Source organism: Colletotrichum gloeosporioides (assembly GCF_011800055.1).
Source record: "Colletotrichum gloeosporioides strain Lc1 chromosome Unknown consensus_65, whole genome shotgun sequence".
Taxonomy (NCBI): Eukaryota; Fungi; Ascomycota; class Sordariomycetes; order Glomerellales; family Glomerellaceae; genus Colletotrichum; species Colletotrichum gloeosporioides.
Genome location: NW_025544710.1, coordinates 724257 through 746058, shown reverse-complemented (window position 1 = coordinate 746058; position 21802 = coordinate 724257). Strand labels below are relative to the sequence as shown.

At 51.0% G+C, this 21802-nt stretch overlaps 9 protein-coding genes across 9 annotated transcripts; 4 read left to right on the top strand and 5 right to left on the bottom strand.

The window, feature by feature from the left end:
* Window positions 1–484: 484 nt before the first annotated feature.
* Window positions 485–3148, bottom strand: GCG54_00012505 (uncharacterized protein; the record flags this gene model as incomplete). The annotated part of the gene is made up of 4 exons (XM_045412381.1): window positions 485–1521; window positions 1573–1834; window positions 1899–2835; window positions 2901–3148. 4 exons carry the CDS (start codon window positions 3146–3148, stop codon window positions 485–487), a joined length of 2484 nt encoding a protein of 827 aa, XP_045261416.1.
* Window positions 3149–3525: 377 nt separating this feature from the next.
* Window positions 3526–6672, bottom strand: GCG54_00012504 (putative polyketide hydroxylase; the record flags this gene model as incomplete). The annotated part of the gene is made up of 5 exons (XM_045412380.1): window positions 3526–4384; window positions 4456–4603; window positions 4674–4699; window positions 4939–5722; window positions 5784–6672. 5 exons carry the CDS (start codon window positions 6670–6672, stop codon window positions 3526–3528), a joined length of 2706 nt encoding a protein of 901 aa, XP_045261415.1.
* Window positions 6673–7178: 506 nt separating this feature from the next.
* GCG54_00012503 (6-hydroxynicotinate 3-monooxygenase) lies at window positions 7179–8558 on the bottom strand (the record flags this gene model as incomplete). Its single annotated transcript, XM_045412379.1, has 1 exon — window positions 7179–8558. The coding sequence occupies one exon, from the start codon at window positions 8556–8558 to the stop codon at window positions 7179–7181; it is 1380 nt and encodes a 459-aa protein (XP_045261414.1).
* Window positions 8559–8910: 352 nt separating this feature from the next.
* Window positions 8911–12032, top strand: GCG54_00012502 (Pisatin demethylase; the record flags this gene model as incomplete). Its single annotated transcript, XM_045412378.1, has 7 exons — window positions 8911–9380; window positions 9445–9596; window positions 9649–9991; window positions 10210–10568; window positions 10627–10985; window positions 11044–11643; window positions 11700–12032. 7 exons carry the CDS (start codon window positions 8911–8913, stop codon window positions 12030–12032), a joined length of 2616 nt encoding a protein of 871 aa, XP_045261413.1.
* Window positions 12033–12627: 595 nt separating this feature from the next.
* GCG54_00012501 (uncharacterized protein) lies at window positions 12628–14732 on the top strand (the record flags this gene model as incomplete). The annotated part of the gene is made up of 5 exons (XM_045412377.1): window positions 12628–13348; window positions 13416–13605; window positions 13669–14071; window positions 14153–14274; window positions 14360–14732. 5 exons carry the CDS (start codon window positions 12628–12630, stop codon window positions 14730–14732), a joined length of 1809 nt encoding a protein of 602 aa, XP_045261412.1.
* Window positions 14733–16087: 1355 nt separating this feature from the next.
* GCG54_00012500 (uncharacterized protein) lies at window positions 16088–16602 on the bottom strand (the record flags this gene model as incomplete). Its single annotated transcript, XM_045412376.1, has 3 exons — window positions 16088–16147; window positions 16212–16385; window positions 16447–16602. The coding sequence occupies 3 exons, from the start codon at window positions 16600–16602 to the stop codon at window positions 16088–16090; spliced, it is 390 nt and encodes a 129-aa protein (XP_045261411.1).
* A 709-nt stretch (window positions 16603–17311) lies between these two features.
* GCG54_00012499 (uncharacterized protein) lies at window positions 17312–17707 on the top strand (the record flags this gene model as incomplete). Its single annotated transcript, XM_045412375.1, has 1 exon — window positions 17312–17707. The coding sequence occupies one exon, from the start codon at window positions 17312–17314 to the stop codon at window positions 17705–17707; it is 396 nt and encodes a 131-aa protein (XP_045261410.1).
* A 1117-nt stretch (window positions 17708–18824) lies between these two features.
* Window positions 18825–19507, top strand: GCG54_00012498 (uncharacterized protein; the record flags this gene model as incomplete). Its single annotated transcript, XM_045412374.1, has 3 exons — window positions 18825–19323; window positions 19387–19415; window positions 19469–19507. 3 exons carry the CDS (start codon window positions 18825–18827, stop codon window positions 19505–19507), a joined length of 567 nt encoding a protein of 188 aa, XP_045261409.1.
* Window positions 19508–19904: 397 nt separating this feature from the next.
* On the bottom strand, window positions 19905–20762 carry GCG54_00012497 (uncharacterized protein; the record flags this gene model as incomplete). The annotated part of the gene is made up of 3 exons (XM_045412373.1): window positions 19905–20287; window positions 20355–20444; window positions 20504–20762. 3 exons carry the CDS (start codon window positions 20760–20762, stop codon window positions 19905–19907), a joined length of 732 nt encoding a protein of 243 aa, XP_045261408.1.
* Between the last annotated feature and the right edge of the window lie 1040 nt (window positions 20763–21802).

Below are 21802 nucleotides of genomic sequence, written 5' to 3'. Positions count from 1 at the left end.
TTATCTTCTCTCGCACTGCATCGAGACCGGTTGTGCTGCCAGCCTGATTCTGAGGCGACCGGCACCGGTCATCATGGAAGCTTTAGGCGTCGTCGCCAATGTCATAGCCGTTGTCGACTTGTCGTTCAAGCTAGGGGTTCTGTGCGGCGATTACATCAACAAGGCCCGCAACGCGAAAGACGACATACAGAAGCTGAAGGTAGAAACCGTCGCATTGAGTCGGAACATCTCACAAGTCAAAGACCTCCTGAACGGAGAGAACATAAGCCAGAGGCGTCAGCTAGTGGCATCACAGAAGTTCCGATACGATGTGAAGCAATGCGAGCAGGTACTTCAAAAGCTACATCGAGGGTTCCGGCCCAGTAAAATTGTAGAGGAGATACTAGGAAACTTTCAGATATGCTTAGTATCAAGATACGATTTACATCGTCGTGCCTTGCCTCATTCTGCACCGTCGTGGTTTTCGTTGTGACTCAACTCAGCCTCACACCGCTCTCTGTACGTCATGTCGGTGATGTATAAGGTCTGGAGGATGACCTTTACCTTGCGTCTCGAGAATAATCGACATCTCCTTAGCCATCCTCGAGACCGAGGACCCACTTGCCATAATCCGTGACGCGTCTTTATACAAACGAGGCACGCTGCGGCCGTTATGCAACAGACCGACCCCAGTAATGTGAGGTCTTCTATGGTTTCTGACCTCCAACCAGCCGTTCAAAAGATTTGCATCAATGACTTGGTCGAGTCGGATGATCTCCGTGCTAGACGTTCTGGCGCTGGCCCCGGTTCCGGCGGAATTGGGATCTTGTTGCTCAAAAATATCTGCATACACAACCATGTAGAGCACGCAGATTAAAACGCTTAGGATGTCGAGTATCGTTGCGACTCTCGTGGTGCGAAAGTATTGAAGAACCTGAGCCGCGTAGTACAAGCAGTGCCTTGCTCTGCCGACGTTCTGCGGTACGATGTCCAACAGTTCGGACCGGGCGTTGCTGTGGCCTGCATCTGTCGTCTGCCATTTGCTGTAGGAGTTGAGTAGCCGCAACGGTGTAAACGAGCAGATGGAAAGAACTCGAGACAGCAAGGCGAAGTCGTTCGAGTTGGTGCCGGCGTCCGTTTCACGCAATACCTGAGAGCATCCTACTTGGGACAACGCATCGAAAGCTTTCTGGGAGAGCATTGTTCCCATCCCTAGAGCTAGACCGGGTTGACTAGTAGTACTGCCGGCAGAGCCGAGTCCCATAGCTCGTAGCAAATCGCTTTCGGCAGCTTGCTGCACGATGGCCGAGAGCAGTATTGTAGACTTAGCCGGTTGCTCTAGACTTGCCGGCACTACATCGCCGAAACCAACGCGTGCAATTAGAGCACAAAGAGTTGATGACGGCTGCGGTGGCGGGTGAAGGTGCCACTGCTCGTAACTCGATGACCAGTGCGCATCAGCTGTGGGCACCGGAATTTGCAGTTCAGCAATTGAGAGCAGAGGAGGCAGCATGAAGAATGTCGCCTGGAGACACTCCCACCCTTTTTGTGTAAGTTTAGTAGCCGAGGGTGGGCTTAATGAAGATCACTTACTCCAAGTGAAGTGGATGATCCGGCGTTTGGCTTCGGCTTGTATCCACTGGGACCAGGCGTGGTTCGCGTCTTCAGCGGATGTATGCGTGTGCATCAAAGTGCCCTCTCGAGACAGAAGTTGGCGACACAGGGTGATGAGGATGTTCCGGTGGAATTGCACCTCCATGACAATGTTCCACTCGCCCGAGAGCCACTGGCTTTGATGAAACAACAATAGGGATTGGGCACATGTCAAAACATCATTGCTCGATAGCTCTCGAATCTGCATGATGTTGAAGATCTTGTCAGCACGATATCATGACGAATAGTTTGATGATGGGCCTTACGTCTCTTTTCAGCATATGCTGGGCAACTCGCTGCAGTAGTAGAACATGATCGTGATGGTGGTGCGCCAAGGAGTAACGACTCCCGAGACACACCACACTGAGCACCAGTTGCCACGTCTCGGGCGACGCCTGAAATGTCGACTTGTGTAGCAAAGGCATACGTGGATGAAAGTGCTCAAAATACAACTGCATGTATGTATCAAGGTGTCGCAAGGATGGGAAGTTGGCGTCAAGCCCTGGGGCTTCCTGCTGTGGCAGTCGGGCTTTGATGGCTTGGATCATGTATGCTCGCGTTTCTGCTGTCATAGGAGGTATATGAGGAATGTGCTCGGCGACCAAGGTGTCTTCTTCTTCTGCTGTCAGACTGTCTGGTACATTGAAGACCTCAATGGCCTCTACGCCTACTCTTGGTGTTGCATTGGCACCGAAGCTGTTCTGCACGCTCTGGTCATCCGCAGATTCACCGATGGCAGCCAAAGCGGTGTCTCCGAAGCAGAAGTCTGTTGATGTCCCTGGTCCAAAAGAAGGCACCGGCGAGAAAGGAAACAGGAATTGGGCAGGGGTCAAGAGGGCATCCCAAAGGAGGTCTGGCTCGAGCGAAAGCTGGTCTGAGACACAAGATTGCGAAGTGATAGGCTGCAAGTGCTGGCGAGGTGGAGAAAGGGCAGCGGATACGTCGCCATCGGCTGCAGGTTGCGCAACGAGGATAGTCTCGTCGTCACCAGAAGTTAGTTGGTACAAGCAGCGACGACCTTTGTTTGTACAATTGGTACAAGGTGCCGGCCTGCGACCATCGCAGCGTTGTTTAGCTTTGGCGCAGGCTTCGCACGCACGACGTTGGTCTCGTGAGGAATTATCATCATTGTTTTGCGTCCATTCAGCGAGGACTGCAGTGCCATGTGTGCGAACATGCCGTTTCAAGGTGTCCCTTTTCCCGCTGAAAGTCAGTCACAGACGCACGAAACATACAACATATTGAGCATAGGCACGGAGAATACACACCTCCGAGAGAAGGCTCTCTTGCAAATACTGCATGTGTGAGAACGACGGCCGGAATGGCGGTCCAGATGGCGACTGAGATGCTCACGCCGACGGAAGGTTTTCCCGCATTCGGGGCACGGCAGTGATGCGGAGGCGGTGGAGGAGGAGGGGAAGGATGGGGGGCCATTGTCGTCACTGATGCCGTCGGCAGCACCATCGTTATCAGTATTATCGCCTCGGTTGGCAACAGCGGAGGCACGCGATCGCATGTTGAACGATATAGTGAAGTGTGGAATTGCGGTATGTCTGGGGAGCAACAGGGGAAATGTTGGGGTTTCCGAAATCTCGGGGCGGCGGCGGGGGTGGGGTAACCCGAAATATATGGAGATTGCGGCGGGGCCGCGGGAGTGGAGGGATGCCGAGGAGTAACTCCCGTCTTTCACTCTACCGACCGCCACCGCAACTCGCGAATGTTGAGTAGACGAGACGAATTTCACCCTCTCAAACAAGTGCGTTCACATTAAAATCTAGAGATCAAGTTGCCTCATGCATGTCAAGAAGTCATTATAGCTGATACTTTATGAAAGACATCGTATTGCTCCAAGCCGTAATCTGAATCCTTTGTATTACAATGATTTTGCGATATTCAGAATAGTACATCCGATTTGCCCAGTTGCAATGAGGTCACCTTAGAACTCGTCTCCTTCTCAACCGCTTGCGTAGCTGGACTTACATCCACCGTCCACGGCTTGATCGGCGCCTCATCATGCAAGCACCAAATCACCTTCTTGGGCTCTCCCAGAAGTTTCGACACTTGCACCGCGAACTGCGCCGCCGATCCATCAAACGGTCGCCCGTTCAGGTTCGCCCGCCCAGCAATCGCCTGAATGAGCACGTCTGGCTGTGGCTGCACCGTCTTCAATATTCCATCGTACCCGCCCAGGTGCCCGTTCCACAGCAGTGTCTTGCCCTCTCCAAACAGGAAGTTGTGCATTAGCTGCCCTCCGTCAAAGTGAGACATGCAGTCCCTCGCCGGACCGTTGACGTAGTCGACGAAAGAGCGCATGCCCGAGTCCATAGCGTCGCGAGGCATGTGGTCGCCGATCTTTAGGAGGCCGTATTTCATACCGAATGTGATGTCCAGTGTGCAAGCGTACTGGCTTGCTCCTCCAATATACTCTTTGCCTGTATCCATGATCGCGGGCACATCAGCATGCGACCCACCAGGCATCAGACAGTGCAATGAAGGCCAGACATGGACGGAAGCCGCGGCCAATTTAGCATCTGGAGCCTCAGGGGCGCCTGGCGGCCCAGGAGCGATGTCAATTTCACCACGAGCTGCTGCTTGACGACGCTCGAGAGTAAAAAGAGGGATGCGCTCGCCGCCAGATACCGGGATCAACTGGTCTTCGGGCACTCCAGCTAGCCGAAGGACGTTGATAGCTTCGCCGTTAGCAATAACATGCGCTCCGGTTTTGATTGCGATCTTGTCGGCTCCGGGAAGACTGAGAGACACCTAGTGAGCCGGTTCTGTGTGTACGAATTGGCATGATTACATTGCTGGTGTGACACTCACTGGTCAAAATGTGCGTGGGAGATGAAAATGTAATCCGCTTCAGTCACATCGTCGATAGCCAACACTTTCGGCAGGACATCTGGTCGCTCAAGCCATGTGTCCAAAAAGATGACGAGGCCGTTGGCTTTTACGCGAAACGTGGTAGCACCTGCATGATTAATGAGCCTCATGAGCCTCAGCTGGGCAGTCAAGAGACACTGAAGATGGTGGCAACTTACCGAACCACTCGATTGTTGCATCCATGCTGTGAAGTGGTTGTCGGTCAGCACTGCGAAGTAGAGAACGAAGCAAGTTACAGTTCAGATTGACATGACTTCGTCTGGATTGAATCTGATACATCCACCTAAATATAGCCAGTTTGGAGTCGGAGATCCTCCGGTGACCAAGCCCGGGGACCCCCGCAACTCCGCACCGCAAGACGAACTTGTCCCACACTGCCGGCTTTGCTGAAACTATTCCGTCCAACGCGGACTCTATAACTACTTAACGACTTTCAAAATTCTGTCGACAAGCCGTGTCCAGCCTTCATCTCTGGCTTGTGTCAATGATCCTCGCCAAGCGACAATCCCGTCGGGCCTGACAAGCACGCCGCCAGACCAGTCTACACCGCGGTACTTCTCCCATTGCCCGGTCTGGTCTTGCCATCCATCTCTTCCAACAACCACCACTTTCACCCTGTGTTCGTCGATCCTCTCCTCCAGTGTATTCTCTACAAATAGGGTCAGTGCGTCCAAGTCCAAAAGATCACGCAATGCCACTGTCCTATCGTCGCGCGTCACCCACGCATGGGGAAGATGATGCCCTGGAATCGTCGACATGTAGTACGTGTGATGTACTAGTGTGCCGTCTGCCAGCTGTTGTCCCCCATGCGTCGCTCCACCTTCAGAGTTGATATCTGCACTTGGATAGAACCAGCCTACTTCGTACCCTGGTGCTTTGAACTCGGTATCGAGCGCTTGTGATGCCAACTGGATAAGTCGCTGCTTCTCTGCGTATTCGGGGTGCCCTTTGTCGAAGAATGCCGCACCTGCTGCGAGGTTCTCGGCTTGACTCTGCGACGCGCTAATCCCCATAACACGATCAATCTGGCCTGAGTGAGAGCGCATGTTGTTGAGGCTGGTCTGTCCGACTCGTTTTCCGACCTCTGCGCGCTCCTCGTAGTAAGTGTCCAGGAGACTGTCATAATGCCTGCCTGGATCCTTGAGGGCCATGGACAGTTTCCACGCGAGATTATTTGCGTCTTGTATGCCAGAATTCATTCCCAAGGCTTTTTTAAAATCAGCATTGTTGAAATATCACGTCAAACTGAAGGCATGTAGTTTACTTACCGCCCCATGGTGGAATGCGGTGAGCGCTGTCGCCCACCAGGAAATGGCGTCCAACACGCCATTGCGATGCGTAAAGAGCATTCACCGTCCACTCACTCAAGGAGATCAGCTTCATGTCAAGGTCCGGTATGCCGATGGTCTTCCTCGCTCGAGCCAGAGCCGTCTCAGCATCAAACTTGGTCGGGTCGTCTGCTGCCTGCGCGCAGACAAACATCCATTCCTCTATTTCTGGACTGGTCATCGCTTCCGGCCAGGGTCCCAGCTGATAAAGGTAGCCGGTGAGCGTGCTGCCCCCCATTGCTGGGTTCGTGAACCACGTTATGAAGTTGCGATTATCGGGATGCAGATCTCTGATCGGAGAGCGGATATGTGCGCTTATCATGGTCAAGAGGTCGCCCTCGCCGCTCCACTCGACTCCCAGTTGTGTTGTGAACTGACGACCGCCATCCGCAACGATCACGTACGTCCCTCTGTGTCGGGAAACGTCACCCGTGCGGAGGTTCCTTACAGTAACTTCCGCAAATTCGCCATGGTCCTCTGTCGTCAACACCTCATTCCCGTAGAAGATTTGATGAGGATTCAGCTCCACGGCGCGTCGTTTCAAGATCGGTTCCAGTTTTATCTGCGGCAGAATGCAGTATCTCGACGGGCTGTGCTGGGCGTACTCCGCTGCGTACTGGCCGCCTCCCCACGCATCTCTGGAGAACACTTCTTTCCCCTCTTCTCCAAGCGACGTATACCAGGCGGTTCGTCCGGCTATCTCGGCCGGTGCTGCAATGGCGTAGACATTCTCTTCTACTCCCATGACACGAAGAATCTCGGTCGTACGCTGGTTGATGCCGCACGCTTTTGGATGGATTGAAGTTGACGGATGGCGTTCGAAAAGCATGTTTGAGATGCCTCGCAAAGACAGCAGTATGGAACATGTCAGGCCAACTGGGCCGCCACCAATGATGACAACAGGAACGACTGTATTATCTCCTTCACTGGCCATCATTGCAAATCTCACTGGTTAATTAGCTGAAACATGTAGCGAGAGCTTGCTAACGATATATCAGATGTACGAAGAAAGCAAAGTTACAACGAGTAGAGCAGGTGTTCCGTGGCACACCCCGCACGAGAGAACTCGCCTTAATACACACTACGACGCTGCAAGTGGATTACGAAAGCACTTTGTCATTGCTTCTGGTGATGAAGCGGCGGGGTCCCCCGTTTGCTGCGGAGAATGTTTTGTTGCGGAAAATGTGCAACAACAAATGCAGCGGTTGTTCGTTCTAGGATATCCGTCACAAAAGGGGGTCGGTAAAGCAAATCCCTCGTCATTCTACACTCATGAAATCCTTCACGTTTATGTACACCTCGACTGAATTGCTAGGTACAGATCTCTTACGTGCACTACTTCTCATGCGATACATAGTCTACCTTGACTTCGGCTTTCAAGCCAACAGTCTCCAAGGCCGAAACAAACCAACCCATCGCGGTCAAAGCCATCCCAATGAAACTTATGATCATCTTGCCCGATACCGTCGTCAAGTCCAGCGAGGTTACAGTCTCACTGGCCTTCACCATTTTGAATGCCCGTGGGTACATCTCCGCGTCGAATGTGCGCACCAGAGCGACAAGCTCTCCATCAAACGGCACGTCCTTCTTGAATGTTGCTTGGTGAAAAAGCTCGACAAGATTTCCAGCGTCAGTCAGTGCCTGGTTTGCACCCATACCTCGGCCGGGCGTCATTGGATGCACGGCGTCGCCGAGGAGGATCACCCGCGAATTCTTGTCGACACCTTTCCGCCAATCTGTCTTCGGTTTGAAGGAGCTGGTCACAAGACCTGTCCGGACAGCCTCAGTCGCCGATCGCATGATAACTTCTAAAGGTTTTCCGTAGCCGAGATCATTTCGGAAGTAATCTATAAGGAGAGGAACGATCTTCTGAGGGTTCGAACCGGCCTTCGCTATCAGCTCATCTCCCCGAGCTCTGGGTATACCGACCGACCAGAACAACGTGTATGACTCTGTATCACCGGTATTGAGGTCCTTCTTGGCGTCGTAGACAGATGAAAATCCAGCAACGTCTTTGCCGCCCAAGAACATTACCGAGCCAGATTGGACGAGCGACTCGGGTAGCTCATCCAGTACGGATCGTGAAACGGTGCCGCGAGACTGAATCAAGGTCATGGCCTCCAGCTTAATTTTGTTATTTAGGCCAACCTGTCGGTTGACCTGGCTGCCGCTGCCGTCTGATGCGATAAGAATGTCGGCCTCCTGTGAAGCTTGGCCATCGAAGTGCAGCAGGACGCCACATTGCTCGCCTGGCATGAGCTCAAAGCGCGTAAAGGTATGGCTGAAGTGAACCCGCCCTTGAACGAGCAACGGCTGTAGGAGAGCACCACGAAGTCCCGTTCTGGGTATGGCCTGACTCTTGGGATACAACTTGAGATCGCCTAAGCGTAGGCGAGCGGCGAAAGTCTTGGGGTCAACAATCGTGGGCGCTTCTGCCTGATCACCAGCCCAAACTTCGCGGATCAAGGACCAAAGTTCAAGGTCGGAGACTGTCTTCAGAGCGTTCAAGCCATTGGCACTGATACGGAGCTGATACCCGCCACGCTCTGAGTTGAAAGCAATCGTATCGCGTTCGAAGACCTGGACATCGAATCTTCCAGCTGGGTCTTTCAGCAAGCCGTTGGCGACGGCAAGTCCAGATATGCCTGCGCCAATGACGGCGACTCGAGTTTTGCGATGATCCCCTTCGTGAGGGAGAAACTTGGACGAGGCCATGGTGACTTATATGGTTAAAGTGAATGAAAAGGTTATATGCGTGACAACCAACTGCGGTATTTGGAATGAAGAGAAACTTCCCATCTCGGAAGCCATGAGGTCTGGCTAAAGTAATCATCGCCTGTGCTAAGAGGCCTGCATTGTGGCCTTGTTGAATTGCTTTGAGGGGACGGCGCAACACCGTGCCACATCGGAATACCCCACAATGCGGAGGCGTCCGTATGAAGCACGGAACCTTGGACGACGGCGTCATGTTCTTCTCCTCACCGTAAAAGCACCCACCGACCGTACGAGGGCTTGTTGTGTGCTGCCAACATTCAACGCATCTGACGTCCTGAGACACACAACAGCCATGTCAACGATCAACATTTCAGGAATAGCCATACCCCGCCTATGCTTCGGAGTGGGAACCCTCATGAGATGGGCACCCGGCCACACCCACCCACTTCCCACAGACAGCAGCGTCGAAATTCAACAAGCCATTGACGCTGGCTTCCGCCACTTCAATACTGGTGATATCTACACCAACAATGACAGTTTTGCCAAAGTCCTCCGCCGCAGCAATCTCAAACGCTCCGAGATCTTCCTGTCCCTAAAGATCAACACCTACGCATCGTTAGGATGTCGAGGGCGCGATCACATGATCCAAGCCGTAAAGCAGGAGGTTGAGCGGTTTGGGATATTAGAAGGTTATGTCGACATTCTGCAGTTGCACTTCCCGCCCCGCGGTCACGCTGGGAACATGACAAATCGCGAGGCATGGCGTGTGCTGGAAGACCTCAAGGATCAGGGACTTGCTCGCATTATTGGTGTGTCAAATTGGTATGTTATCAATAACGCAATAATGTGGTGTAAGCAGATCAAGGCTCACGAGCGCGACTTGTAGGACATTGCCTGATTACCATGACATCTTTAACGCCAGCGACCTCAAGCACCCTCCACAGCTCAACGAGTACGAGTTTAATCCTTTCTTGCTGTCTGACCCCAAATTCCGGCAACTCCGGGAGTTCGAAGACAAGCACAACGTTGTCACAATGAGTATGTATACCATCCAGCCAAGTCTTTAGGGAATCTGCTGACAGCCGCGCAGACTATGGGGTTTTGACAGCCATCAACGGTCGCTTGCCTAATCAAGATAGCACAACATTATTCCAGAAGTTGGAAGAGCAGTCGAAGCAGACGAAGCTGTCCGTAGCTGATCTGCTGCTCAGCTGGGCATATTACCGGCTTGGCGGCATTCTTGTGACATCTACATCGAAGGCAGACCGCGCTAGAAAGACCTTCGAGCTTCTTTCGGCTAAGCATGCGCCATTCAACGGTCAGATCTACGAGGAGATTGAGAAGGCGGCAGCACTGGATGGCCCCGAAGGCAAGGTATTCTATGGCCATCCTCACATGGAGAAAGCTCGCCAGGAGCATTTGAGCGCTCAGAAGTAGGATAGCAAGTAGTTATTTCAATATCTACATCTATCAACTTAAGATGGCTTGGACATCCCATCCTTCATAGACATTGAATCACATTTAAGCCTTCAAACCATGTGCTCTATTAATCGACACGTTTCGCTACAGTTGCGTCGTCTACTATTTTAATGTAGGCTACCGAATTCTCATAATATTACTTCAACCCCGCGTTAATACTCTCTCCTACAAGAGAGCTCAACTACCCCACCGCCACTTACCATGAGAGTTTCGGCACCCCACCACAGCCTGCGACGTCACTAGTGTTTCCCCACGCCCTCATTCCTCAAGAACCACACGATATAAGCTTTGTCTACACCACGAATTTCCAAACGAAGCATCTCCAGGCGAAAATTGCCATGTCTTATCTTGGGCTCTTTGGTTCTCTCGCGCTCCTTGCCATTAGCTGGCTGCTCAGCCACATCCGTTCATGTCTTTCTCCCCCCGGAGCGTACGGTCCTGCATTCGCCAGATGGACTGACGCATGGTACATCTGGGAAATATGGCAGGGCAAGTATGAGGCATACGACATCGAAGCACACAGAAGTGGCTGTAAGTGAATATCATTTGGCTCCAGTCAGTCCTCGGTCGTGGCTGACGACCACCAAAGCCAGAAAAATCGTTCACATCGGGCCTCGCATGTACAGCATTGATGACCCGGCCATGGCCCGTGTAATCTATGGCATCTCATCTCCTTTACCAAAAAGCAAATGGTACGATGCATGGGGAGATCCTCGCATCCCGAATCATAATCTTTTCAGCGCGCGCGATCGCGTCGTGCATGGCCTCATGCGCCGCAAGGTTGCCAGCATGTACTCCATGTCGACAATCAAGTCCTACGAGCCCTATGTGGACAGCTGTGTTGCACTTCTTCTGAAGCGTTTCGACGAATTCTCCGAAAGCGGAGAGACGATCGACCTGCAGCAGTGGATGCAGTGCTATGCATTCGATGTGATCGGTGAGATTACTGTGAGCTTGGTGTTGGCTTGCTTGCCCAATTGTATCAATTTTCTGACTTTCATAATAGTTCGGCAGACGAGTGGGTTTCTTGGAATCTGGCGGGCAAGATGTCGACGGCATCATGCGAGGTCTGGCAAATGCCAATGCCTTTGCCACACTTTCGGGCGTCAACGCTGTCTTACTGCCAATCCTTTTTATCCTCTACGGTAACCCTGTTCGTGGTATCGCAAGTTTTGCGCGAAAGCTCCAATCTGAGAGCGATGAAATTGACATCAAGGAAAAGCATGGCGGAGAGACCTTCCTGGCAAAAGTCCAACGACTGCAGAAGGAAGACCCGGAGGAATACGAAAAATTTCGTATCCGAACGATTACTTTGACAGGAAACGTCGCAGCTGGAAGTGACACCACAAGCATCTCTCTGACAAGTGCGCTATATCATCTCCTTACCACAAACGGTGTCTCAGAGCGCATGTATGAAGAGCTTGATTCTCAAGGCTTCTGCTCTAGTCTTGACGAACACATCACTTTTGACCAAGCCCAGCAACTTCCATACCTCCAGATGGTCATCAAAGAAGCCCTGCGACTCCATCCAGCCGTCGGCTTGCCCATGTGGCGCGAAGTCGTAGGGTCAGGTCTGGACGTGGATGGAACCCATTTTCCACCTGGGGTATGCCCTTACAACGTGGCACAACCGCATGTAACTTAACTGACAGTTCTTTACAGGCACTCATCGGTGTCAATCCCTGGGTAGCGCACCGGAACGCAGATGTCTTTGGCACGAACGCCGCGGACTTCGTACCAGAACGGTGGGATCCCCAACACACCTCCTCGGAGACTTTAGCAGCGATGGAGCAGTACTACCTGCCTTTCGGAGCGGGCGCGAGGACTTGCATAGGGAAGCATATATCACACCTGGAGATGGTGAAGTTGATCCCAGAGCTAGTCAGACGGTATGAGTTCAAGTGTACTAGTGGGGAATTGAAGACAACGAATAGGTGGTTTGTAAAGCCGCAGAAAGTGCTCTTCAGCGTCAGGAGGAGAGGAACACGAGCTTGAGTTTGAATAGCACAGCAAGGTATTTACAACTTGTGTAATAGGCAAAGGGAAGTTAAGAAGTCCCCATCCATTATTACTGGCGGTATGCTACATTCTTAGACGACTTCCGCATGGCGTTCCACTATTCCAGTGTTATAACTGAACACAACTTAACCTCGCAAGCTAATTCTGGATTTCCTAGGTCAATATCAAGACCGGCTCGATATTCATATCTGGAGAGCGCGCAAATCATACATATTCCTAGTTTGTTGTGTGATTCAAGGGAGCTGCTTGGCCAATCTAAAATGCGAGCCACCTCGCATCATAGACGACAACGGGACAAAGCTCTTTCTCCTTCTCCCCCCACCAGGGGCTCATCTCATCGCAAGTCAAAGAGTTCAGAACATCCTTGCTCATTCGGTTTCTGACCTGGATGCGGCGCGTCTCCGATTGCGGGGGTGGGGGGCCCGTCTTTGGAGCACCGCAAAACGAATCAAGGGATTACAGAGTTCTTATTCGGTAGTATACTTTATAATACGTGGAAATCTGCGTCTATCTCTCCACAATCCCGACCTTTGCATTATTATTGTATGTTGAATTACGAACAACTTACACCATGGCACAAACTGCACAGCTCTTCTCTGTACCCATCTTATTTACCAAGCTCGATCATGAGCCAAAGAATACTTGGATTGCCTATGGCTCTTACGAGAGACGAATCATTTCCAAAGGATGGGCCAAAGAAGAGGGTCGCAAGGCTTTTGCGGTCGATACGGTCTGGGAGAAGGATGTCCGCATTCCGCTCCGAGATGGTGTCGAGCTCTTGGCTGGCATTTTTCGTCCGCTGACATCCGACGACGAGCCTGTCCCAGCCATCATGCCCTGGAGCCCATATGGCAAGACCGGAACTGGTATGCTGCAGCTCGACATGTTCCCGTGGAGAGTCGGCGTGCCTCGCTCTGCGACGAGTGGCCTGGAAAAGTGGGAGGCTCCTGACCCTGCTGAATGGGTCGCCCGCGGTTACGCTGTTGTCAATGTCGACGCGCGAGGGGCGTTCAAATCCGGCGGCGATCTTCACGTCTACGGGACTCAGGAAGGCCGTGACGGATACGACTGTATTGAGTGGATTGCGCAGCAACCATGGTGCAACGAGAGGGTCACCATGGCCGGAAACTCGTGGCTTGCGACAACGCAATGGTTTATCGCTGCTGAGCAGCCTCCTCATCTGACTTGCATGGCACCTTGGGAAGGCCTCGGGGACTACTACAGAGAGTCTATATGTCGTGGTGGCATTCCTGACCATGCCTTCTGGGACGTGTTGATGGGATGGGCATGCGGTAGGCGTTGGGTGCTTTTCATATGGGTGTTATTTGCGAGCCTGCTCTGACGTAAAATTTGTCACAGGACCTGGGATGCGCGAGGACGTTGGCGCGATGGTGGAAAAGTATGGTACTTGGAACGACTACTGGGAAGACAAGAAGCCGAAGCTCCGCAACATTACTGTTCCGATGTATGCCACTGCCAGCTTCTCGACTGGACTACATACCGAGGGATCAGTCAGAGGATTTCAGCTCTCTCGATCATCTGAAAAGTGGTACGTCTACCGTCGGGGTGAAGCGTATTAATATCCACTCTGATTACTGAAACGCCGGAATAGGTTGCGCTGGACTGCAACCCAGGAATGGCACGATATCTACAAGCAAGAGAATATTGACGACCTGCAGCGATTCTTCGACAAGTACATGCTTGGCAAAGACAATGGCTGGGAGACTACGCCCAGAGTCCGATACTCACTGCTGGGCTACAATCGGCCAAGCATAGTCAACGAACCGGCTTCGCAGTTTCCGCCGGCCAAGTTCAAATACGAAACCTTGTTCCTCGATGCGACGAGTGGAGCTCTGGAGAACCAAAATCCCTCAACTGAGAGCGTGGTTGAGTACCAAGCGGATTCGCCTTCTGACGATGGATGCTCGTTCCTCCATAGCTTCAAGGAGTACACCGAACTGTGTGGCGTCTCGAAGGCCAAAGTGTACATGTCAACACTTGATCATGACGATATAGTAAGTTTCCCGTTCAGGAGAGGTCATATATATGCGTACATCAAATGATCAAATTGCTTAATAATGAACGAACCTCCGCAGGATGTCTACGTCGTTCTACGCAAGCTCGATAAGAACGGCAAAGCACTGTGGCACCAGAATATTCCCATGGAAGACCTCCCAAAGGGCACAACAGCTGACGATATTCCGAATGAGAACATCTGGTGAGTTATAACCGTGCTTCAATTCATCATTCATAGTCAGGATCATGCGCTCCAGGGGCCTCTGACACTGACGAACCATGTACAGGCGCTACATTGGACCCAACGGCCGTCTTCGCGCATCGCATCGCGCCATCACGAATGAGTCGCTCGAAGGCATTAGTCAAGACGAATACAAGAGACTCATGGGACCCGCGTGCGTGTACCATCCACATACAACACCGCAAGCATTACGCCGTGGCGAAGTCGTCGAGCTTGAGATTAGTCTCTGGGCCGGGGGTATGATCTTCGATGCTGGAGAATCTATGAGGCTCGAGTTCAAGGGTCGACTCCCTATTATGCCCGAGTTTGAAGGTCTGGACAAGCGCATGGTGAACCATAACGTTGGGCGGCATAGACTGCACACTGGTGGAAGATATAAGTCTCGGTTCTTAGTGAACCTGTGGAGGAGCGGTAAATAAGGACCAGACAAAATCGGTTTTTTACGTAGCTATTCTCATGTGAACATTGCTTAATTTAGCCAAATGAGACATTTTTTTTAATTTTCTTTTTACTTGCAGGTTTATGTTTTTTTAAGAAGGCTGAGTATGATCACGTCGAGTGTTGGCTAGCTGAAGGATATCAACATAATCCTATTAGACTCACGGGCGCGTGACAACATCTCAAAGGACTTCCCGTCTTATGTTTCTACTTTAAGTGAATCTCTAAAGCTAGTCGCTTTAAATAATGGCTTGGCAGGGATTTGTCACGACCTTTCGACATGGCAATCTTCGCCTCGGTCTGCCATGATCCTATTTCGATCATCGCACCGGAACTCAAGCTTTCTGTGTCGGTATTCAGGCCCGACACAATGCGCGGTCCTTGGAGACATTTACTTCAAAGCCACTTGGTTTCGGCACGTCCGTGAGCATATGGGTCGGTATGAACGACATTATGGCGGCTTGGCATGCCGGTGGCATGAGATATTCAAGTCAACAGCAGTAACAGTACTAAGGCATCTGGAAATGCACTTTCTTACCATTTCTGAAGCAACAGATTGGTGTCTTTCATTGAAAAATTTACGAGTCTGGATAGGGGCGGCTAAGTTGGCATTGACGATCAGCCCGACCACCAGTCATAATTGACTCGACCCTCTCCTGTTGTCACATACGACCATACCCATTGGAAAACTCGGGATCCCGTCCGCTCTCCCATAGATAAGCTAATGAGGGCTGGAGTAGTAGTCGGGTCGGTGACGACCGGCGAATGCCCGGTGTTGTATGTTCTTTTTTGCGCATGCTAGGTACTCAACTAGGTGAAGGTCTTTCAAGTGTAAATGCTTTCTTTTCAATTCGTTCAACAAGTCACTTAAAGAAGTGTCTTAGATAAATTCTCTTTTTAGAATAGATTCAACCAGCTATTTTCATGTGGGAGTTGTGGTTTTAGGTTTTAACATCCCTTGCGGACAAGAAACTTGGCTGGCCACGATCACAGGGAACCCTAACCCCCTTGGTAACGTGTCATCCGTTTCTCAGAGAACGTCGAGCCTTGGCCGTTGTCCCGCACGCTACTCATGTAGGGCGTGTAGATGTAGATGTAGATGACCAAAGTGCTGCTACTTGTGACTACGAGTTCTAACGAACTGGCCAACTGCCCGAACCGTACAGCTCTTCGGTCGGCTTGACAAGATACACATTGCAGCTTGCTCACAAGTTATGTTCCCAAGGTCACTTCTAAAATTACGTGAACAAAGTTAGATTGACTGAATGATGCATTTCTGGCTAGAACGAAGATGGTATATTGACGAGTTGAAAAAAAAAAAAACAATCGAATGCATTTAGCAGGTTTGGCAGACGTTGCCACTGCAGACCTGCCCTTTGTCCGCGCACGACTCAAACTGTATATCGATGGTCAGCTTCACTGGCTCTGGCATTTCACATAATGTGAGGCGATGGACTTACAAAGTTCCATGTCATTTTGTCCCTGCCTGGGAAAACGTTGCACTGTACGATATTGTTCCCAGAGCACCCAAAGGCGTCCTTGTATACGCAGTCTTTGCCCTGATCGGCCTGCATCGCGACCGTTTCACAGTTTCCGGTGTTGCAGATTTGTCCCTTATCGGGGCATGATGTCTCCTACGTAGAAGGGTTAGCTTTGGTTGTTCTTGTTGGAGGACAGCCGGAGCAAGAAGCTTACAAAGTTCCAAGTCATAGCACTGCTGCCTGGGAAAACATAGCACTTTACAACGTTGTCGCCCGAACAGTCTATGGCATCCTGGGTATCGCAGCCTTTGCCTTGGTCTGCTGCCAATGCGGCCGTGGCGAATAGTGGGAGTAGGAAGGAGAAGCGCATAGTGAAAGTACGATGTGAAAGAGGGTAATTGTTCAATGACGAATGGCGAAGTGCAGTAATGACGATGTAGTTGAGGTGATTACGTCTGATCTTTGTAAATGCGGAAAGTTGGGCCCACGCACCTGGGCAGGCCATGTTCTTTAACTCTCTTGACCGTTGACATTAGAGCAACTCCCGTAAACTAGAGTTTGCACAATTTTCGAAAACACATCGAATTTGTCTTGGCATTCAGGTACAATCCCATTAGTCGGATAGGCCGACGAGCATAATTGAAATTTTTATGCATAAGCGAGTCAGGACCCGTCAACTGCCTCGCACTTTTAATAGGGGAAATGAAGATCATAGGTGCATTGACATAATTTTCTGAGGCCTTTCACAGCCACGTTGATTAATTCGACACTCGAGTCAGTTATGAAAATGTCTATTAGATTGATCTCCTGACAATACACGGCTCTAAATGGGTTCGCCGAGTTTATTCTACCCCAGTGAGCCTAAATTACAGGCCAAACTTACCTCTACCAGTGCTTCAGACAGAGCACATAAAGTCTACAGCTCAGAACCCTCCGGTTGTGCTGAATCATGTTGCTGTCGAGAACCGAAACCGAGTCTTTGGAATAAAGACATAACAACTGGCACAGCACATCACCAGGTCTTTCAGCGCACATCTTGTCTCTCCACAATTCGATTCATCTTCTACTTCTAAGAAACCATGAAGCGCCACATCGAACTCAACAGCTTGCGAGCCACTGCCGCAGCCTTCCTTCTTGTCCAAGGCGCCAACGCCGGCAAGGTCTACTGCGCCAATGCAGAGGAGAAAGTCGTAGCCGAATCAAATTGCGACGGCACCGCACCACCAGGGACTTTCTACATGTTCAACAGCGAAGAAGAACTCGGCATCGGCTCCAAAGTCTCACTAAAGAACGCCGAAGTATACGACAGCAACGGAGCATTCGAGAAGCGACACGAACTATTCCCGGCCGACGAGCCAATGCAAGATCTCGAGGACAATGGTTTTGGGAAAAGAGCCTGTGGAACCGGATATGGTGGTGGTTACCGTGGGGGTGTATTTATTCCTATTGTTGTTCCCGTTATTGTTGGCGGTTGAATAGGCGCGCCGCGCGCCTCTCCAACACACAACACAAACTTGTCCCCTCGCGCTTCAGCTGAGGATGGTCAACCGAGCGATACCCCTGAGTTGAAAAAGCAATAAATCTGATTCGTTACATCTTCAAAGTTCAGCGCCACAAAAACAGAACGTGACTTTCTTGCTCATGATATCGTGTGATCGGCCAGAGACAGCTCCGTGGGCCTTACAATGTCCTGCTCTTAGCCGGACTGTTAGAACGCAGTTACCGTTCCTGCCAGTTGTAGCGCTTTTAAGATTGTACTGCAAGGCCGTTCGTCTCATGTTCGTCTCATGCTGGCAACTTTGGTGGCACACTGATCACCCTGCTGCCCTGCACTGGCGCAGTTGCAGGGCCAGAAAGGCCCCCACGACATGAGCACACTTAAGCACTTAAAATGCCCACATGATGCGACTTCTTTAAAATTAGCCTATTTCAAGGGTCCATCAGAAGCTGAGCTGAGCTAGGTCGCTCGTGAGTGGATCGAGTTGTGAATAGTGTCTCGATTACTCATCGCCCACCTGCAGTAGCCCCATCAAGAAGGAGCTTAAGGGTAAGCGACATTTTTGTCTTAACAACTCCACACCTTTGCGTATACGAGCCAGTCTTCAGAAATCTTAAGTGAGACCAATGTCAGCTCATAACCACAAAAAAGGGGCAAGGCTATTTGTTCCTAGGTGGTTGTAAGTCAGAGTTGGTCTTACTTACAGTTTCAGCTGCCTAAATACCTGGCGCCACGATGCAACCCAAGGGAGCGGTTGCTTAGTAGAAGAAAAACATCGTGAAGTGACAAAAGTTGGGCCGAAATTCTCGGAAAGACTCGGAGTCACGATGTCTCTTCGATCGGACCTCTGTCCCTTGACCAACAGTTGTTGAAGTTCAGCCGTGGACGGTTGATGTGGAGATTAGTTGTCAGCTTGGAGAATGGGAAAGCCAAAGATCTCTGCCATGTGAATGACCTCCGTTGCCGTTTGGATATAAATAACATAACATTTCCTCCCTCTGTGCCTTGTCTTCACCAAATCTGGACTGCCATCAAACATTCTTCAGAATATCTTTCATCCGCACGACGAACAATCTCAACCTCAGTTATTCGCAATGAAGCTTTCTTTCATCTTCCTCTCCGTGGCCACCGTTGGCGCAGCCCTGGCTGAAACCATTCAGCTCCCCGACCTTGCTGATGGAAGCTACATCATCAGCATTGACGGAGAGGGCAAGCCGACTTGGACCGACATTACTGTCAACACCACCGACTCTGCCCCGGCCACAATCCCGAAGCATGACGGTGCCAGCAACAGCTTCCGCGCCAACAAGCGGTACAACTGGCCTTCTGGAACCTACCCATGGTGCCCCGGTGGGGACTGGTTCTTGGAGAACGACTTCTACCAGCACGGTTGGGACGCGTTCTATGCTCAGTGCAAGGCGAACGGCAATCACAAGTTCCCGAAGAACACCGTCTTCGCGAATTACCAAGGAACCTCCGTCTCATACATGTGCGCGTACACTACGAACCCGTGCAACGTCAACGAGTGGGCTGATGCTGTCGGCTGGGCCGCTTCCAACTGCAAGGGCCGCAGCAATGGCTGGATGGAGCCTGGTATGTATTCTAACCAATGCTTCAAACGAGACTGATGAACATGGAACTGATCATTGAATACAGGATATCTCCATGTCCCCGGATGGAACAAGGTAAGAGATCTGGAAAGAGTTCGAAAGTCGAGAGAAGCTGATTGCGGGTACAGAGATACGGCTATGCCAAGTCGGGAGCTTCAATCTGCTAAATGGGTTTACCGCCGTAAATTCCTCCCTTGAAAGTCAGAGTAAGGAAACTAACGCCCGTTCCAACGACATTGCCAGTCGGCACATAAAATTCTCGTTCACGTTGGCACTTGTTTCGCACATTTGGAAGAGATCGTATGGTCAAATATGTAACTACGCCGAGCCCCTGGGTCATGTGTTTCTTCGCAGCATTGGCACTACACTCGAAACAAATAGTAGCTAATCACGTTAACTGCGGATTTCAATACAAATACATATGCTCTTATCCAAGACAGAACTCGTGTTACCATTAGAGCGCTATGTTCAGGGTTGATATGTACTGAAGGTGATGAACATCACAAATGGCCAAACTATACACACTGACGTAGCCCAAGCCTTGTTTCAGCCGACATAAGATTCCTAAAACTTCTTCTCGAACTTCAAATCAATGACATCTTGAGGCTTGATAGCCTTGACCCTGCTCCCTCTGATGTCCGTCCTGTTGAGTAGCTTCTCAAATACAGGGGCGAACTCCCTGCTAGTGGTGATCGGGAAACCGTGGAAGTTCGTCATCCCCGGCTCAACCTCGAGCTGAACCCGGTAGGCGAGGTAGACTTCGTTGAAGCGGATGTTGGTGTCCTCGTTCTCGCGAGCCGCCGCGACGGCAAAGCTGAAAAGGGCGCCCTGGGTCACGGCCGGGGCTACTCGAAGGCCCCACTCGCCCTGGGCGCCGGTGCACATCGTCCAGGTGGTGCCAGGAAAGCCCTGGTCGAGCAGGTAAGGCACAGTAGCGCGGTAAGCAACTGTATTTTTCGTCAGTTAGATGCTGATTTATTTCTTGAAGAAGTGAGTCTTCGAGGTTTTACTGACTGATGTACGTCTCAAAGTTCGCGGTCATACTCGCACGAAACGCGGCCACGTCGAGGTCTAGTATCTTCGCGTCCGCGTAAACCCAGCCAGCTAATCAAGGTATTTCAGCTCCGCGACCTAGCACTTCAGAATATCCAATGAAAACTTACGCGAGGCCCAGACGTGTTGGAAAGAAGGCAGCTTTCCTGCTCGCACTTGGTCGACCACCCCCTTGATCGAGTCTTCCGAAGTCGTGTCGGCCTCGACTGTCGTGATACCCTCACGAGTGCCGACATATTTGAAGATCTTCTCCGCGCTTGCCTCGTTGCGTACGATGGCAATAACATTGTGCTTGGCGTTGAGGGCGCCGATAATGGCGGCGATGCCCATGTTGCCAGAGGCGCCAAACACGAGAACAGTTTCGGTCATGTTGTCTTTGATCTTGATGCGTCGTTGATAAAGTGTGCGTTAGTCTGTGACTGATGATCTGAAGTTCTTCTCAGCGATCTCGATGAACTCCAGGCCTTTATATGACCTCACTCCCGCCCACTATCACCATCGCTCAACCGAGTCTCTCGCAAATCCGGAGGAACGGCTGGATACGACCCAACTGAATACTAAGCAGCTTACACAACAGACGGCGCAACCCGGAAATTCGTCGATGTTGAGGTGGTAGGTTTTAATTGTGCAAAGGATTCCTCGGTCTTTTCGCGTGTTAGCAATGGCCGAAAAGGCCGTACGGTGGTGATACGGATGCTCGTAGACCGAAATGTCCGTGCTGCGTTGGTTGACGCGGTTCGCAAACACGCGGGGTTCCGTGATTAATAATGAGTCGTCTTACTCTGGAGGCAGCGGTATAAAACGGCACAACCCTGCCAAGCATGAACAGTTCGTAAGTCAGAGTACAATTGTGTGTCGAAGAGCAGATGGGTGTCGGGAGGAGGTCTGTCGGAAAATCGAACCGCCAGTCTCCTTTGGCATGGTCGGTCGGGGTTTTGGTTGATTACCCCCGTGGAAGGGTATAGGTTCATATAAAAGAACTTTCAAAGCGTATATGAAATTAGACTGGTCTCCCTTCTGTAGGTCCTTTGTACAATTTCGAGTTCGGCATCCCACTCCGTTAGCAGAGGCCCGGTTCATGTAGCAGCCGGTGTGAAAGGATCGGCATCCGGTGTAGGCCCCACAGCCAGCGACGCAACTCCGCCGGCCAGGCAAGTAGCGAAAGACATGCTGAAATAAGGTTACTCTAAGTAATGAGCAACAATGATAAATCTGATCGTTTCTCCCCAAAGACCTAGAGAAGATATTTTGATTGTATTTGTAGGAAACAAATGGCATCATGATTGAGTCATGTCAAAGCCCTTCGAGCTTGACGTATAACTAGCGTATGTTTATGTTTCAATAAGATGTGATATCTGTTGTGGGAATGCGTTTAATAATATTTAACACCCGTCACTTGGCTAACTTTA